At 44.3% G+C, this 19,545-nt stretch overlaps 1 protein-coding gene across 2 annotated transcripts in view; it reads left to right on the plus strand.

The window, feature by feature from the left end:
- asb2a.1 (ankyrin repeat and SOCS box containing 2a, tandem duplicate 1) overlaps positions 1–12,318 on the plus strand; it is a 44,271-nt gene extending 31,953 nt beyond the window's left edge. The window contains exons 5-7 of one of the 2 annotated variants that reach the window (XM_059962671.1): positions 505–750; positions 5,455–5,626; positions 10,533–12,318. In XM_059962671.1, the coding sequence (XP_059818654.1) occupies positions 505–750; positions 5,455–5,626; positions 10,533–11,205 (1,091 nt within the window). In that variant the 3' untranslated portion in view covers positions 11,206–12,318. The remainder of the gene's footprint in view (positions 1–504; positions 751–5,454; positions 5,627–10,532) is intronic. The other variant, XM_059962662.1, reaches the window with a different exon arrangement.
- The last annotated feature ends 7,227 nt before the right edge of the window (positions 12,319–19,545 follow it).

A 19,545-nucleotide genomic window follows, 5' to 3' on the forward strand; every position in this document is an offset into this window, starting at 1 on the left:
AAAATAAGTGCAGGACCAGCCTGTTGGCTCGGGTGTCACACAACGTATATCACACCCAGTACATTAAACAAAATACAGAGGATTCCAGTTCATTGGGACACCTCAGACTAGTATATTTTGATCCAATTAGTGGCTGCATATGCAACTAACACAATATAAAAACTTTGCTTGAAGCATGGTGTTGCGTCTAATGGCCGCACAAGTGCACCTGACTAACTCTAGTTAGTATCCGTTCAGCAACAGTCTCCTGTCCAAGTTAAGTGGCATAGTGTCCCAAATAAATTAAGGGAACCCTGACAATTTTCTCGATTAGTTTTTGTGCTTTGAGAGTTGTCTTGAATAAGCAGCTGCACCAATTAACTGATGCCCCAATTAACCAGAAACCATCGCATTACCACAAATAAATTAATAAAATAGAATTAAAAAATGCATATATTGTGCAGCACAATGTCCCCAATTTTGTCAGCACATATTAATTTTGCTTTTTGATTTCTTTTTCTACAGCCTGTGAAAATGAAAATGTGGAGGTTGTGAAATTGCTGGTTAAGTTCAATGCTGATGTGAATCACCGCTGCAACCGCGGGTGGACTGCTCTTCACGAGGCCGTTGTACGGAATGACCTGGACATCATTGAAACTCTGATCACCGCCGGTGCCAAGATTGAGTCAACAAATGCCTATGGAGTCACTCCATTGTTTGTTGCGGCTCAGAGTGGACAACTGGAAGCCTCACGTTTTCTTGTCAAGTGTGGTAAGTGCAACTATCTGGCAGTGTGTTAGTGAGAATGGACACCAGACTATGAGGTCTTCTACTGCAAGGATTTGGTCATCAAAGGATGCCAAGCTGGAAGACAATTGGTAAAAGGCAAAATGAGGAGAGAAACAAAGACAACACTGGAGAACTCAGCAGGTCAGGCAGCATCTGTGGAGACATATAAACAGTCGACACTTCAGGCTGAAGAAGCCAGAATAAAAAGGTGGGGGAGGGTAATGAGGACAAGCTAGAAGTTGATAGGTGAAGCCAGGTGGGTGGGAGTGGGGGGGATGAAGTTAGAACCTGGGAGGCGATAGGTGGAAAAGGCAAAGGGCTGAAGAGGAAGGAATCTGATAGGAGAGGAGAGAGGAGAGGAGGATGAGCACCAGGGGAAGTTGAATGGCAGGTGAGGGGAAGAGAAGGGGTAAAAGGGGAGCCGGGGTTGGGAAGGGAAAGGCAGGGAATGGGGATGGGGAATATCCTCACCGAGCAGCTGAGGAGGAGGAGTAAGAGGCTGGAGTTGGGAACTGAAAACAGGAAAGAGGGAGGAGAATAAAATTACCAGAAGTTGGAGACATTGATGTTCATACATTAGGTTGGAGGCTAAAATGAGGAGAGAGTTTACTGAGCAGTGAGTTTTTATGATCTACATTGCACTCTGTCAGAGGGGTGAGAGCAGGTTTAGAAGGGACGGATAAACGGTTGAAGAGGAGGACGATTCACTACTCTGGAAATTATGCAAACACATGAGACATCAAAACTAAGAGCAGGAGTTGGCCATCTGGCCCATTGAGCCTGCTCTGCATTTCAATAATCATGATTGATCCAGCTAACGTCTCAGCTCTAGTTACCTGCCTTTCCCTCATAATCCTTAATACCACTGCTGTACAAAAACCTCTCCTTTCCCCATAATCCTTAATCCCCCTGCTGTACAAAAACCTCTCCTTTCTCCCATAATCCTTAATCTCCCTGTCATACAAAAATCTTTCGAACTGTATTTTATGTATATCTAATGACATAGCCTCTATTGTTTCCCTGGGCAGAGAATTCCACAGATTTACTACTCTCCTCATCTCCATCGTAAATTAATCCCCCCATCCCCCCCAATTTTGGGGTCATGCCTGCAAGATTCAGTCTCACACACCAGTAGCAACAACTTTCCAGCCTCTATCTTCAAATTCAAGTTCAAGTTTAATTGTCGTTCAGTCATACATGAATACTGGTGAATCCAGCCAAACGAAACAGCTTTCATCTGAGACCACAGTGCAAAACTCAGAGGCCACAGTCACACACAGCACGAAGCACATATAATCACTATAGCGGTGAACATCGAGTGTCACCAGTGTTGATGGTTTGTCAGCAAGAACAAGCCCATGGCAGTCTGATCACCACGTACTAGTGCAGCCGCAGATGATCACAATCCAGCTTGTTTTTCACTGAGCGAACACTGGAGAATAGCAGTGATGGTAGTGACCTGTCCCAAACCCAGCATGGATGCCCGCCACACCACACCACCTCTGGCGACTCCTGCCCTGGGTGGCTGCATCAGGTGATCCTGCGGCTTGGGGGCCTGTTCTGCACAATTAAGACCATGCAGCTCCCCCCCCCCCCATCGGTTTCTCCAATGAACCAGTGATTCAGACTTGCACTATTCTACATTAACAACGTCAAACAGGGTCTTGCAATCCCTAGCTATCAGTTTCATAATTTTATATGTTTCTGTAAATTCTCCTCTCATTCTTCTGAATTCCAGAGTATTGTCCCATCTGACTCAATCTCTCCTCAGAAGCTACCCACTTCATCCCTGGAATCAACCTGGTGAATCTCTGGTGCAGAGAGATGGGCTAATTCAAAATGGCGCAGGCATTATCATGTTTAATAATCCTTTATATATGTTGGCCGATGTTAGATGCTGTATAATCCAATATTACCTTTACTGAGTCAGAGGAAGCTATAGAATATGGTGGTCAAGGGAACCTCTATCTTGCTCCCTTTTCTGAACAAGAGCGGCTGCTTGTTACATCACCCCTTCCTCTGGCTTTCCTATCAGCTCTGTCCCCGCCTACACTAGAGGCAATTTACATTTGCTAATTTGCCAATTAACCAGCTTGTTTTTAGCATGTGGGAGGAGAGTGGAGCACTCGAGGTATCACACACAGTCGATCACAGGGATGTTGACTTACATCAACTCATATAGGTTAGATAATTAACTACACAACTTTTAATTGCTCCAAACTTACACTTTATTGTCTCTGCACAAAATATTAACATAACTATCTTAACCCCAGGCCAGCAATTTAAAACATGAATTCTATTCTTCCCTCTGTACCAATACTCACCTCTCCGATTTATATCACTGAAATAGAGATCTTTCATTGGCCAAATGATTAAACTTTCTTCTCCCAGTCCCTGGCACGGGGGTAGAGAGGGCTTCTTTCTGATAGCCAGTCTGCAAAGCTCTTGTCACTTTGCATTCGTATCAGTTCAAATGCTGCGTTTCGATCTCGTCAGCTCTGGCCTACCTGGCTAACGTGCGTCACCTTCCCATTAGCTAGCATTGTATAACTGCCCTTCTCGCAAGTAACAGCTTGTGATGTGAATCAGAGCAGATCAGTCAGTTGTGAGGTTCCAGTTACTCAGGTCAGACACAGGCTCCCCTGTTCGTAAACCTGCACGGTCTATTGTACCAGAGAACACCTCACAAACAACTTCTTACCTGGAACTGACTTCTAGTTCAGCAGATTATCAGGAGCATCATTGTATCCACTTTAAAACATGTTGATATAGCTATTCCTGAGCAAAACCACCTCACAAGACAGCCACAAAATGGAGGTTACAGAGCAGCTTCACAAAATGGCAGCCTCCATTCCTTCAACCACATGGCAAGAATGAAGACAATTGATTTGTCTACTTCCACTGTCCTTGACTCTGAGATAGATCCATCCTGGCCAACAGGAAGAACAAGCAGAATTCATCCTGGCGATACCCATGATCCGGATCAAACCCTCTTTGAAGTTCTGTGGTAAATAATGCTGCATGTGCCCTTGAATGCATCATAACTCTGCCTGCAGCAGCTAGTCTCCCATCACTTGGTTACTTCTCTGTATCTTGTGGTTAATAAGTTACATCTCCAGTTGGAGCTCAGAGCTTGCTGGACCTTCCAGAGTCTCCCTTAACCCTCTTTGTTCTGGCTGCTAAAATGGTGAACTCCTGGTTTGCCTGCCTGACATTCAATCCACTTCAGTGTGTGCCAGTTAATAAACTGAGCAAGGTGGCTTGAAATTCCCTGAAAGCAGTGGTCTTTCCGTTTTGGTACCAGCAAAGTCAGAACAAAGGGGTGAAAGGTTTTTCCTGCACTTCTCACTCAGTGAATTTCAGAAACCTCCTCACTCAGTGAATTTCCAAAACCTCCTCACTCAGTGAACATCAGAAACCTCCTCACTCAGTGAATTTCAGAAACCTCCTCACTCAGTGAATTTCAGAAACCTCCTCACTCAGTGAATTTCCAAAACCTCCTCACTCAGTGAATTTCCAAAACTTCCTCGCTCAGTGAATTTCAGAAACCTCCTCACTCAGTGAATTTCCGAAACCTCCTCACTCAGTGAATTTCCGAAACCTCCTCACTCAGTGAATTTCCAAAACTTCCTCGCTCAGTGAATTTCAGAAACCTCCACACTCAGTGAATTTCAGAAACCTCCTCACTCAGTGAACTTCAGAAACTTCCTCGCTCAGTGAATTTCCAAAACTTCCTCACTCAGTGAATTTCAGAAACCTCCTCACTCAGTGAATTTCAGAAACCTCCTCACTCAGTGAATTTCCGAAACCTCCTCACTCAGTGAATTTGCAAAACTTCCTCGCTCAGTGAATTTCCAAAACCTCCTCAATCAATGAACATCAGAAACCTCCTCTCTCAGTGAATTTCAGAAACCTCCACACTCAGTGAATTTCCAAAACCTCCTCACTCAGTGAATTTTAGAAACCTCCTCACTCAGTGAATTTCAGAAACCTCCTCACTCAGTGAATTTCAGAAACCTCCTCACTCAGTGAATTTCCGAAACCTCCTCACTCAGTGAATTTGCAAAACTTCCTCGCTCAGTGAATTTCCAAAACCTCCTCAATCAATGAACATCAGAAACCTCCTCTCTCAGTGAATTTCAGAAACCTCCACACTCAGTGAATTTCCAAAACCTCCTCACTCAGTGAATTTTAGAAACCTCCTCACTCAGTGAATTTCAGAAACCTCCTCACTCAGTGAATTTCAGAAATCTCCTCACTCAGTGAATTTCAGAAATCTCCTCAATCAGTGAATTTCAGAAATCTCCTCACTCAGTGAACTTTAGAAAACATTGCTCGGTTGGAAAGTTCCTTCCTCACTTTATTCCCTTGGATGCTGTCCCAGTAGCATCACGGGCTGAAGGGCCTGTTCCTTTGGGTATACTGACAGATTCTTCGTCAGTCAAGGCATCAAAGGTTATGGAGAGAAGGTTGGAGAATGGGGTTGAGAGGGAAGATAAATCAGCCATGATAGAATGATGGAGCAGACTTGATGGCCTGAATAGCCTAATCCTGCACCTATGGCTTATAGTTTTTTATTTCAGACACTGTGAGCATGATGAACCATAAAATTCTACCATTGATTACACAATGCAACTCTTTGCGATGATCGTTGTGTTAATAATATTGCTGTTCCACTCTGCTCAGGTGCTTATGTCAACACCCAAGCCAGTGATAACGCCTCAGCATTGTATGAAGCCAGCAAGAATGAGCATACCGACGTTGTGGAATTTCTCCTTTCACAAAATGCTGATGCAAACAAGGGAAACAAGGACGGCTGGCTGCCCCTTCACATCGCAGCTGCCAAAGGCAACATGGAGTAAGTTGACGAGGCACAACTGCCTGAACTGAAAATGTTTGAATTACTGTGGACTTGGGCATGGGCTCTGGGACTTGAACTGACCTTTTGATATTTTCATTTAAAAGAAAGATAAGCCAAGAAGTGATTTGCTAAACTTGGTTTGGATCTGCTTTAGCAAAATCAGAATCAGGTTCAATCTCACTGGCAGATGTTGTGAAAATTGTTGTTTTGTGGCAGCAGTACATTACAATACAAACTATACAATAAAACTATAACTTACAATAAGAAATATATATAAAAATTCTAGTTAAATAAGTAGTGCAAAAAGAGAACAAAAATAGGTGAGGTAGTGTTCAGGGGTTCATTGTCCATTCTGAAACCTGATGGCAGAAGCTGTTCCTTAATCATTGAGTGAGTGTCTTCAGGCTCCTGTACCTCCTCCCTGATGGTACCGATGAGAAGAGGGCATGTCCTGCGTGATGGTGGCCCTTGATGATGAATGCTGCCTTTTTGAGGAATCAACTTTTAAAGGTGCCCTCGATGGTGAGGAGAATATAGATTCATGAACATATTTGTGAGCACTAATTTAAGGTCTTGCTATCATCAAGATAAATATTTATACCAACTCTTTAGAAACCTAATACATAAAAACATTTACATCATCCACCAGTGAACTGGGTCATCTGTTCATTGTTAACACATTCCTGCATCTAGTTCATGCAATGATCTCCTGTTCACCATTATTAGAACTAATTACTCAGTCTTGGAGAAGTCCATGATAGAACATGCTCTGGGTGACAGACGGAAGAGTGACCACTTCATCAGTGTCAGATGAAAGCCTTATATTAAATATTTCAGGACGTCAATCAAAGTTAAATTCTTACTTGTTTATATTACAGTGTTTAGAACAGAGAACACAGGACAGTACAGCATACGAGCAGGCCCTTCAGCCCACAATGTTGTGCCAAACCAAACAAATTTGTAATTCTGTGTAAAACACTTACCCCTCAATTCTCCTTTGAATGTTTCCCCTCTCACCTTAAAAACATGGCCTCTGGTATTTTGACATTTTAATCCTGGGAAAAAAGATACTGTCTGTCTACTCTATCTATGTCCCTCATAGCCTTATAAACCTTTGAAAGATCTCCCATCGATCTCCACCACTCCGGAGAAAACAACCCAAGTTCATCCAAGATAAAATCCTGTGGCGTTACAGGAAAGATACTGGCATTCATAGAGGAATGGATGACAGGCAGGAAGCAGCGAGTGGGAATGAAATGTCTTTTCTGGTGGGCTGCCAGTGACTAGTGGTGTTTCTCAGGGGTCAGTATTTGGACCGCTACTTTTCACATTGTTTGCCAATGATTTAGATAATGGAATTGATGGTTTTGTGGCAAAGTTTGTGGATGATACGAAGATAGGTGGAGGGGTAGGTAATGCTGAGGAAGCAATGTGATTGCAGCAGGACTTGGATAAATTGGAAGAATGGACAAAATAGTGGCAGATGGAATATGGTGTTGGGAAATGTATGATAATGCATTTTAGTAAAAGGAACAATAATGCAGACTATTATCTAAATGGGGAGAATATTCAAACATTAGAGGTGCAGAGGGAATTGGGAGTCCTCGTGCAAGACACTCAGAAGGTTAATTTACTGGTAGAGTCTGTGATAAAGAAGGCAAATGCAATGTTGACATTATTTCAAGGAGAATAGAATACAAAAGCAAGGAGATAAAGCTGAGCCTTTATAAGACATTAGTCAGGCTGCACTTGGAGTATTGTCAACAGTTTTGGGCCCCATATCTCAGAAAAGATGAGTTGTCATTGGAGAGAGTCCAGAGGATGTTCATGAGGATGTTTGTGAGAATGAAGGAAGGGGTTAACATATGAGGAGCGTTTGGAAATTTTGGGCTGGATTACTGGACTTACTGGTTTTTAAAAGAATGTTTCGGAGTATCATTAAAACCTATTTAATGTTGAAAGGACAAGATGGGATGGATGTAGAGAGGATGGTTCCTAGGGCAGGGGTATCCAGAACTAGAGTGCAAAATTGAGGGGCAACCTTTTAGAATAGAGGTAAAGAGGAATATTTTTAGCCAGAGAGTAGTGAATCGGTGGAATGCTCTCACAAATTGCAGTGAAGGTCAAATCCATGGATATATTTAATTGTTTCATGATCAGTTAGGGCATCAAACAATATGGTGAGAAGACAGGTGTATGGGGAAGAGTGGGATCTGGAATCAGCTATGATAGAATGGCAGAGCAGACTCTGAACGGCCTAATTCTGCTCCTCTGTCATGTGGTCTTATGGTCTAACCTCTTGTAAGAGCACGTTCTCACTATTTCAGGCAGCATCCTGGTAAACCTCTTCTGCATCTATCATGGTTTCACTAATCATTTCATCAAATGTTTATTTGTTGAGCTTCAGTGTAAAATTGTCAGGAAAACTGTTCAGGTAACAAGGAGTTTACCTGAACTCAGAATTCAGAACCCGAATTTTCAGAAGGCATTTGATAAGGTCCCACATAGGAGATTGGTGGGTAAAATCAGAGCTCATGGCATTGGGGGGAAGGTATTGACATGGATAGAAAACTGGTTGGCAGATAGAAAGCAAAGGGTAGCGGTGAATGGGTGTTTCTCGGAATGGCAGGTGGTGACTAGTGGGGTACCACAGGGCTCGGTATTGGGACCACAGCTGTTTACGATTTACATCAACGATTTAGATGAAGGCATTGAGAATAACATCAGCAAGTTTGCTGATGATACTAAGCCGGGTGGCAGTGTGACATGTGATGAGGATGTTAGGAGAATTCAGGGTGACTTGGATAGGCTGGGTGAGTGGGCAGATACTTGGCAGATGAAGTTTAATGTGAATAAGTGTGAGGTTATCCACTTTGGGAGTAAGAACAGGAAGGCAGATTATTATCTGAATGGTGTAGAGTTAGGTAAGGGAGAAATACAAAGAGATCTAGGAGTCCTTGTTCATCAGTCAATGAAGGTGAATGAGCAAGTGCAACAGGCAGTGAAGAAGGCTAATGGAATGTTGGCCTTTATTACAAAGGGAATTGAGTACAAGAGCAAGGAAATCCTCTTGCATTTGTACAGAGCCCTGGTGAGACCACACCTGGAGTATTGTGCACAGTTTTGGTCTCCAGGGTTAAGGAAGGACATCCTGGCTGTAGAGGAAGTGCAGCGTAGATTCACGAGGTTAATTCCTGGGATGTCTGGACTGTCTTACGCAGAGAGGTTAGAGAGACTGGGCTTGTACACGCTGGAATTAAGGAGATTGAGAGGGGATCTGATTGCAACATAAGATTATTAAGGGATTGGACAAGATAGAGGCAGCAAATATGTTCCAGATGCTGGGAGTGTCCAGTACCAGAGGGCATGGTTTGAGAACAAGGGGTAGGTCATTTAGGACAGAGTTAAGGAAAATCTTCTTCTCCCAGAGAGTTGTGGGGATCTGGAATGCACTGCCTCGGAAGGCAATGGAGGCCAATTCTCTGGATGCTTTCAAGAAGGAGCTAGATAGGTATCTTATGGATAGGGGAATCAAGGGATATGGGAACAAGGCAGGAACTGGGTATTGATAGTAGATGATCAGCCATGATCTCAGAATGGCAGTGCAGGCTTGAAGGGCCAAATGGTTTACTTCTGCACCTATTGTCTATTGAGTTCATTTTACACACCGAGGCCACCCCTTATGCAATTAACTTGAGACAGTGAGTCCACTAGCCACACACTGAGATTTATAGCAAGATGTTTCCATCTGGGCATTGCAGCCTACCACACCTCCAACAGTGCCCTTAGTGGCCTGATGCTGCACCAGCCAGGGACCACCGCTTATCGATGTCTCGCTCCCTTAGCCCTGGTGCATCTCCTGCTGGCAGAGGCGTCAGCTTCCACTGGGGCTGGTTGGACCCCCAGTTTCTGTCCTTCCTCCTCAGCCACAGCCAAAAGCTGCCCTTTTCTGCCTCTTCAGCCAACTCTCTGGTGGCCCTCCTGCCCTCCCGAGCCTCGCTCCAGTCACTCCATATCACGAACTGACCTTGTTATCGATGCGCTGATGAAGGCCCGGCATCCCGCCTGCACAGGGTAGGTGACGGTCCTTCCTTACACTCAACTGCCAGGACTGAGTTATGTAGCCTCCCCTCCTTCCTCCAGGGGATGGAACTCAATGAGGAGGTCTATCTTGGCGGCTGTGGACCACAGTACTCTGTCTGTGATCTCCAAGGGGAATTGCACCCATGGAGAGGAGCCCCACGTAGGAGTGTGAGGTCATTTCTAAGAGTAATTGACCTTCCTGATTGCAGCCACAAGTTAATAACATGAGTAAGATCCAAGATTTGTGATTTTTTAATATAATTTCCAGTACATAATCGTTACTCCAGATTTGATACAGCACAAACAACACAATAAATATAAGTACATAAGATAGCTTATATACATAGATTGATTGTATTTCCATAAAGTGACACTAGGTACAGGAGTGTCTGTACATAAGGTGACTCTGACAGGAAATGATAAAGTAGTGGTGGTTGGGGGTGTGGTGGGTGGGTTAGTGGGTGGAGGTGTTGATCAGCCTTACTGCTTGGGAAAGTAACTGTTTTTGAGTCTGGTGGTCCTGGTGTGGATGCTACGTAGCCTCCTCCCTGACGGGAGTGGGACCGACAGTCCATGAGCAGGGTGGGTGGGGTCCTTCCTGATGGTACTGGCTCCTTTCCGTATATATGTCCTTAATGACACCCCTCCACCCTGATGATGTGTTGGGTAGTTTCGACTACCCGTTGTAGGTCCTTCCTGTCCATTGCAGTGCAGTTTTTGTACCGTGCAGAGTTGTAGCTTGCTGGGATGGTTTGCAATGTCCTGGTATTGAAATGGTTGATGTGTCACAGATAGTTATCAATGTTTTGTTCCCACCCAGCCTGATTGAAATGTTGCTCCCAGTCACAAGTAAGGTGCGGGTGAGACGCAGTGGAATAAGTCCTCTTCATCTTGCTGCTCAACACAACCACGTGGATGTTATGGAGGAGCTGATTGAAGCTGGCTACAATATAAATGCCCTCTTGTCACCTGAAAGATCACGACTTTTTGAAGATAAGCGCACTTCTGTATTGTACTTTGCTGTTTACAACAACAACGTGGAGGCTACGGAAATTCTGCTGAAGGCCGGAGCAAATCCTAATGTGGATCTGATAAACCCATTACTCGTCGCGATCCGACACGGCTCCATCAGAATTATCCAGCTGCTAATGAGCTACGGAGCTAACATCAATGCCTATATTCCGACACACCCCACGTCCTTCCCAGCAACAATCATGTTTTGTATGAAGTACCTCAGCTTGCTGAAGCTGATTATGGACTATGGTGGTGACGCAGAATCTTGCTTTGATTGTGAATATGGCAACCGCCAACATCCAGAGCTAGAACAAAGGAGACCTGACACAATAATAGAACCAAAACATCGAAAAGTTGTACAAGTAAGTCCCAATAATGTTTATTCCTTTTTCATTGACATGCAGACTGGAACAGCATTCCCCCACCCCCAGCCCTCGAGGTACGGTGTCCAGCAATCCCCCAGTTTAACTCTAGCCTAATCAGAGGACGATTTACAGTAACCAATTAATCTACCAACTGGTACATCTTTGGACTGTGGGAGGAAACCGGAGCGCTCAAAGGAAATCCACTCGGTCACGGGGAGAACATACAAACTCCTTACAGGCAGTGTTGGGAATTGAACCTGGGTCACCTATACTGTAAAGCATTGTGTTACCATGCTGCCCCATGAAATATAGTGTTGTTCATGCAATCATGAGACAGTGTTCAATACTTGTGGCTGCATAGGTTGATATGTTGGTTAAGGCGGATGGCATGCTTGCCTCTATTAGTTAAGGTACTGAGTTCAGAAGTCAGGAAGTTATGTTGCAGCTTTATAAAACTCTAGTTGGGTCACATCATACAGTTCTGATCACACTATAGTAGGAAGGATATTGAGGCTTTGGAGAGGGTGTAGAAGAGGGTTCCTCCACCATTTTGTGTGAGTTGCTCTAGATTTCCAGCATCTAGACTTCCTCGTGTTTATGATTTTCTGCTCCACTGTGAAGTCTCCTTGAGGGATGTTGACTCTGAAGTTTAAATCTCTTCAAAAGGAGCTGTGAGATCTTTTCTCACTGTTCTCCCCCCATGCTGCCCCCCATGTATGCTCAGCCAGACTTGACCTCTTCTCACCTGCCTATCACATCTTTCTTCCCTTTCTCCTATGATCCACTCTCTTCTCTTAACAGATTCCTTTCCTACCCACATGGCTTCACCTATCACCTTCTTGCTATCGTCCCTCCCCTCCACCTACCTTTTTATTTTGGAGTCTTCCTCCTACCTTTCCAGTTCTGATGAAGGGTCTTGGCCTGAAACATGGACTGTTTATTCATTTTGGTCGGTGCTGCCTGACTGGCTGATCCCTCCAGCATTTTGTTTGTGTGGCTCTGGTAATCCAGCATCTGCTGGATTCCTTGTTTTTATAACCAGAATGCTGCCTGGATTAGAGAGCGTGTGCTATCACGAGAGGCTGAATAAACTTGTGTTGTTTACTCTGAACTGACAAAGGCAGAGGGGAGATCTGATAGAGGTTTTTAAAATTGAGTGGCATAGATAGAGTGGACAAACAAATGGCCTTGTTGGGCCTTGTTGGCCTTGTTGGGCCGAAAGGGCCGAAATGTTACCATGTTGTATCTCTAAGAAATATAAATGAAAAATAAAAATGCCATTTAAAAAAAGTCTCTGTGGATCTTAGTACTGATTGACCATAAAACTATCAGGAATAGGATCAGAATTAGGCCATTCGTCACACTAAGTCTGCTCTGCCACACCATCGTGGCTGATTTATCATCCCTCTCAACTCCATTCTCCTGCCTTCTCCCTGTCACCATTGATGCCATGATTAATCAAGAAATTATCAACCTCTGCCTTAAATATACCCAATGACTTGGACTGCACAGGCGAATGTGGGAATGAATGCCACAGATTCACTACCCTCTAAATGAAGAATTTTTCCCTATCCCTATTCCAATTGGATATCCCTTTCTTCTGAGGCTGTGCCCTTTGGTCCTAGACTCTCCACTAAAGGAAACATCCTCTTCACACTCACTCTATCTAGGCCTTTTAATATTCAGTAGGTTTCAATGAGATCAACCCTCATTCTTCTAAACTCTAGCAAGTGCAGGCCCAGAGCCATTAAATGCTCCTCAATGTTAACCCTTTCATTCCTGGGATAATTCTTGTGAAGCTTCTCTGGGCCCTCTCCAATGCTAGCACATCCTTTCTTCAATAAGGGGCCTAAAACTGCTTACGATACTCCAAATGTGTCTGACCAATGCATTATAAAGCCTCAGCATTACGTCCTTGCTTTTATATTCTAGTCATCTTGAATTGAATGCCAACATTGCATTTGCCTTCCTCACCACTGACTCAACCTGGAGGTTAACCTTTATGGAATCCTGCATGAGGACAAGTTAATGAAAAATGACAAAGCATTTTTTTAGGTCTCTCTGGCTAACAGATTGATAATTTATATTATTGGGGAAAACACTAACCACGTCAGGGCAGATGGGGTTCATCAGCCGTGGTCAGCAGCTCATCCAGTAGAAGGAAGTCTCTGATCTCAAACCTCCGCCGTCTTGTGGCTGTACCCACTGATGGGGACGGCTTCGGGATTAAACCCCGAGGAAAATATCCAGAGCTCGAGTCCCTAAGATAGTCCTATGTGGAGTTCAACAACTCGTGTGATGCTGCTGGTGCTGAACTGTAATGGTCACTACTGTTTCTTTGGATTCCTTATCTGCATGGAGAAGGGGAACCTGCATGGGCAACAGCTTGTTCTCCATGTCATACTGTTCCAGCCTCCGTAAACATAGTCAGTTAGGTTGCAACATCCATGATCGACCCTGACCAACGGAGGGCCTATATTAGCTGTGAGTCTGCACAAAATTATGTCTGAAATATGAGGTGGCTCTTGCTAACACACTAGAACAAGAGAGATGCAAGAAGAGGATGGTTGGCCCAGATTTGAGGAAGGCCATCACCTTCATCAAGGAGGGAGCAAGGCTTTTCGTAACCAAACAACCAAAGCCAAATCTGCTGCTAACGGCCTGGTCCTGGGAGATGAGGGTTGATGTGGGAAGGAGGCTGCAGTTCTTGGAGGTGGTGCACACAACCCTCCGCCCGGACATTGTATTGTGGCCAATTGAAGACTGGAAAATAATTCTGATTGAGCTGATGGTGCCATGGGAGGAGGGATGGGAAGAGGCCCACGAGAGAAAGGCCTTGAAGTACTAGCCCTTAGTGCAGGAGTGCAAAGACCAGGGATGGCAGGCATGGTTGTTCCCTGTGGAGATCGGCTGCAGAGGTTTCCCAGCCAAATCAGCATGGCAGTTGTTGTCAGCTCTGGGCCTGGACGAAAGGAGAGAAAAACAAGCAGCTTGTAGGATGGGGGAAGAGGCAGAATGAGCCTCTTGTTGGATTTGGAGTAGGAGAGAGGAGGGAAGCTGGAAGCCAGGAGAAGATGGGCAGTGATTTGGCCACCAAAGCCGGCCCACTAACAGGAGAGTGTCGTGGTTAAAGGTTAAAGGGAACCACCTGATGACATCTGCTCCTGGCTGAAGGGTACAGTTACCTCATAAGGTATCTGGAGAAAGCACCCTCACAGGTGTATCCAACAATGACAGGACCCCTGTGAGGTAAAGTGGTAAAGCTGTTGCACTGGGACAGTTCTACTCTCTTGACATCGGAAGTCCGTGTCCAGTGGTACGAACAGTTGTCACAAACTGGGGTCCTCCTTGGTTGCAGTGGATGACCGTGATGTCTTCAGTGCCTTGTCACTGCCCCTCGCTCTCCACGGAATGTTGCAGAAGAGCCTTCCTGGCTGTTGGATCTCAGCCACCCAGTCCGCTGGAGCTGGCTTCAAATGCCAGGGAAGACATGCCTCTGTCTCAATGGGGTATGAGATCATTGAGACAGGTGGATGAAACTCTCAACTGGCTTCATCCACCTGGCAAAGAGCTGTCACATGCAAACAGCTACCTGGAGCCACACCTGAGAGCTGAGTGTCCAGTGGGGATCAAAGGTGAGACAGCGGCCCCAGAATGGACATAACAAGCCCCTTCACCAGAGGTGCACACCCCATCTGAAAGATACCAAAGTGCTTTTAAGCTCAAAGTGCCCATTTTGGTGACTGAAAGAAAGGGAGGCGAAGCAGTTTAAAATGAACTGAACCAGAATTGCTATTGCTGTAAGCAATCCGATTCTATTAGCTTTGGGCCATGCAATTATAGCGGTCCTCTGTTAGTTTGGTTGACCATGGATGTAGCATTTTAGCTGTCATCCCCAAGCCAGTTACACAGGTCAAGGCAGCACAATATGGAGGCTCTCCTTCTTCATGCTGCTAACGAATTCAAACAAACGGCAGGGATCAATACACTTCAGCACCAGTGGCACTGCAGGAGCTGCCCGCCAGCGTTGACCCCAACATAGGACAGCCTTAGGGACATCCAGCTCTGGATTTTCCCTCTGGGTTTACTCCCAAAGCCTTCCCCATGAGTGAGTAAAGCCACAAGGCAGCGGAGGTTTGAGATCAGAGTTTTCCTTCTCCTAGATGAGCTGCAAACTGCAGCCAACAAGCCCCATTTGCCTGAAGTGACAAGCCTTAAAGTGCTAGTAACCATTCTTTACAGCTTCTCCTGTCAGTAGAAATGGTTCCACTGGGTTTAGTAGCTTAGCCATTCATGAAGGTTAGAAGTTGGACTGGGTTTTCAGAGATTATTTCAGATGCACATCATTGGGAGTATTTAATAGGTAGTGGGAGGTTATCCCCACTGCTACTCCCCCTCCGGCTATAATAACCTTGAGGAACATTGAAGTTATAGGGCCCTCAATAATAGTGCCTCTTAGTTGGTTGTTTGTGATGGAAATCCCCATCTGGCTTGAAAATTCCCCTGATAAGCATCCATGAGGTAGAGCAACCATGCTTTAGACTATTCATGTCTCAAGTGGAATTTGAACCTTAAACCGGACAGAGACTCATGAAAAGTTGCAGGTTTCATCTCAATTTCCATCCCTTCCTCTCTTCCAACTGTGGTGACTTAGCCTTTTCTTCACTCCCTTTGGTTCAGTCATTTCATAGCTGTATCTCTGAGAAATAATCTATTTCACATAGAAAATTGCCATTTGTTTCTTCTCCTTGAGTCCTTTAAAGTTTGCCCCAAACTGCACATATTCCTTACATATTGCACAGAGGAAGTGTCCCAAAGCCCGCAGCCTCTCCTCCGAGCCTCCAGCGGCCTTTCTGAGGAAGGAGCTCCAGTTCAGCTGGTTCAGATACATGTCTATCCTTCTGCAAGTTGCCAGATGCATTTTGAATTACAGTATGTTTTATTATTTATGGTAACGTTTAGCTTGATGTGCTGTGTGTGATGTATGTTTTGTGGTCTGGTGGGACATTGTTTCGTTTGGTTGTATATATGTACAGTTGGAGGACAATAGATTTGAACTTGAATGAAGACCCAATAAAATTCAAAGCAAGACCAGCAATTAATTTACAAAGTACTAATCCTAAATATGGGAGATTTTGCAGATGTTGGAAATCCACAATAACGCTTACAAATTGCTGAGGGAACTCATCAGGTCAGGCAGCATCTATGGAGGGTAAGGGGCAATTTTTTGGGCCGAGACCCTTCATCAGGACTGGAAAGGCAAGGGGAGGAAGCCAGAATAAGAAGTTGAGGAGGGGTAAAAGTACAAGCTGAAAGGTAATAGGTGAATCGAGACGAGGGGGAAGGTGGGGGTGGAGGAGGGGGAAATGAAGTGGAAGCTGGGTGCTTCCTAACCCTAAATCATTTATTGTCATAGTGAGCTACAAGTCCAATGAGAAGACACTGGACAACTGCATCTCAGGTACATAGGTGCAGACAACACAGAGAATCAAGACAGTGATGAAAGAGAAAATAAAAAGGGATGCAAAAACTATACCTTGGTGTAAACGAAAGACATTCTTCAAAACTGTAGAACTGATCGTTTTGAACCTGTTGCCATGGAAACCACAGCATTATAAGCTGAAATGCTGTGAAAAATAGACTAAATATCTTGTCCGTTAAAATTTTCCTTCTCTCTATTTTGACCAGGCAAGTTGAGACACCTGCTGGAAAGCCAACATATATTTTTAAAAATATTTTGATCTTTTAGAGAAGTAGGCACCAATAAGGTGAAGCACAACCCTCTGACCACTGGATCATAATTAGGCTCATGACTAATCAGTGTTCATCTTTATGCTCAGAATGCCACCTTTGTCATTCTCCAGGTCCTAATGAATGTCAGAGAGGGGAATCCCTACAACCTGATCTCATGAAGGGTGAATAGGGTCCTTGACCGATCCAGTCTCCACCCAGCTAACAGGGGTTACCTGCCACTCATTTCTAACTCATCACCTGCAGCCTATTTAAACCCAGCTCTCATCCACTGTGTCCTTGTTCCCTCATAATCCAGCACCTGCGCCAGCCCCTACCCCTGGCACTCCTCAGCCAACCGTCCCACTCCCTTCTTGTGGAGCTCTGCCCTCACCATTCCCAACATCTTTTGCTCCCGCTAGATTTACAAACTTGCTCTCTGCTCCACATTGACAATTACAGTACTGTGCAAAGTCTTAGGCACCCAAGCTGTGTAGATGTGCCTAAGACCTTGGCACAGTACCGTATATTTACTATCAAAGTATGTATACCATATACAACCTGGGATTCATCTTCTTGCTAGCAGCCACAAAGAAGCGCAACAGAATTCACAAAAAACCTGATACAACAAAGACAAATAAGCACTCAATGTGTGAAAAAGAGAACAAATCGCACAAACAATAAAACAGAAAAACAAGTAACACTGAGAACCTAAAGTGCAGAGTCCAGTTCAGTGCTGATGCCTGCAGGACACTGTCCAGGAACCAGTTCAGACAGCTCACGTAGTTCAAACTTCATCTGCTTTATAAGCAGTTACTTGGGACCATGCATTAATAACACAATTGCAGAATAACTTTTGGTTTTTAGTATGCAATTTTTCTGAAATAGAAAACTCAAGTTTCTCAAACCAATGGAAGTCAAAATGTTGGTCAGACAAATTCCAATTAGTTCAGCTATTGATTTGCAAACTCGGTGTCTGCTGTGAACTGTTTCCAAAGTGACAGCCGAAGTGATTTACTAAATAAATATTAGTAACACTGTCCAAAATGTTGTTGTTTGGCAACCACATTCAGACTCGATCACATCAACAGTTAGGAATTTGTCTTTTGCTCTTCGGACGAAGTTTCTTTTTGTGGATATATCATTGCAGAAGTTTGCTTTCAGCTCCATATGGACCTGACTCTATTTAGATTGCAGGATTAATTTCAAAAAGTTTATACTGGGCTGCAGACAAGTTGGACAAAATTGACTTCTTCATAGTATAATTTTCAAAAGCTGGTCAATAACCTTTTCTCTTGAAGGCAAAGAAATATCTTAAAGATAAATAAAGCAAGAAGGAAATTAGATGCTGGGAACCTAAAACAAAATCAGTAAATGTTGTAGGGACAAGTCATAAACACAAGAGATTCGGCAGACAAGAGAAAATCTGCAGATGCTGGAAATCCGAGCAACACACACAAAATGCTAGAGGAACTCAGCAGGCCAGGCAGCATCTAGGAAAAAAGTACAGTTGATGTTTCTGGCCGAAACCCTTCGGCAGGACAGATTCTGCAGATGCTGCAAAGCCTGGTTAACACACACAGAATGCTGGAGGGATCAGCAAGTCAGGTAGTATCTCTGGAAAGGAATAAACAGTTAATGTTTCAGGCTGAGCCTCTTCATTATGAGGGGGATAGATAGAGTTGACGTGGATAGGCTTTTTCCATTGAGAGTAGGGGAGATTCAAACAAGAGGACATGAGTTGAGAGTTAGGGGGCAAAAGTTTAAGGGTAACACAAGGGGAAATTTCTTTACTCAGGGAGTGGTAGCTGTGAGGAATGAGCTTCCAGTAGAAGTGGTAGAGGCAGGTTCTGTATTGTCATTTAAAGCAAAATTGGATAGGTATGTGGACAGGAAAGGAATAGAGGGTTATGGGCTGAGTGAGGGTCAGTGGGACTAGGTGAGAGTAAGCGTTCGGCACGGACTAGAAGGGCTGAGATGGCCTGTTTCTGTGCTGTAATTGTTATATGGTTATTAGGACCCTGATCTTGTCCAAACTAAGCTTTTAAGACCATAAAATATAGGGGCAAAATTAAGCCATTTGACTCGTCAAGTCTGCTCCGCCAGTTCATCATGGCTGATCCAATTTCCCTCTCAACCCCAACCTCCTGCCTTCTCCCCGTATCCCTTTACACCCTGATTAATCAAGAACATATCAAGCTCTGCCTCAAATATACCCAATGACTTGGCCTCCACCGCTGCCTGTGGCAAAGAATTCCCCAGATTCACCACCCTCCAGCTAAAGAAATTCCTCATCTCTGTTCTAAATGGGTGTACCTCTTTTCTGAGGCTATGTCTCCTACTATAAGAAATGCCCTCTGCACATCCATTCTATCTAGGCTTTTCAATCTTCGATACGTTTCACCTTGGCATGATGAAAGGTCTTGGCCCAAAATGATGACTGTTTATTCCCCTCCATAGATGCTGCCTGATCTCCCGAGTTCCTTCAGCATTTTCAGCGTGTTACTGGAGAGAGTCATCAATTCAAATATCATCTGCATAGGGAGAAACTGAGTTACAGTTTTGAGTCAATAACACCATTAATATTTATTTATAACTCTAAGCATTAATAATTTACTTTACAAAAGTGCTTCCTCATCTGCTGGCACTCTCCCGCATTTTCTATTTTTTTATTAAACGACAGAAGCACTCTTTGTGCATTTTGTACCTTACTGTTTGGTGACT

The sequence above is a fragment of the Hypanus sabinus genome, chromosome 2, assembly GCF_030144855.1.
Source record: "Hypanus sabinus isolate sHypSab1 chromosome 2, sHypSab1.hap1, whole genome shotgun sequence".
In the NCBI taxonomy this organism is placed as follows: domain Eukaryota; kingdom Metazoa; phylum Chordata; class Chondrichthyes; order Myliobatiformes; family Dasyatidae; genus Hypanus; species Hypanus sabinus.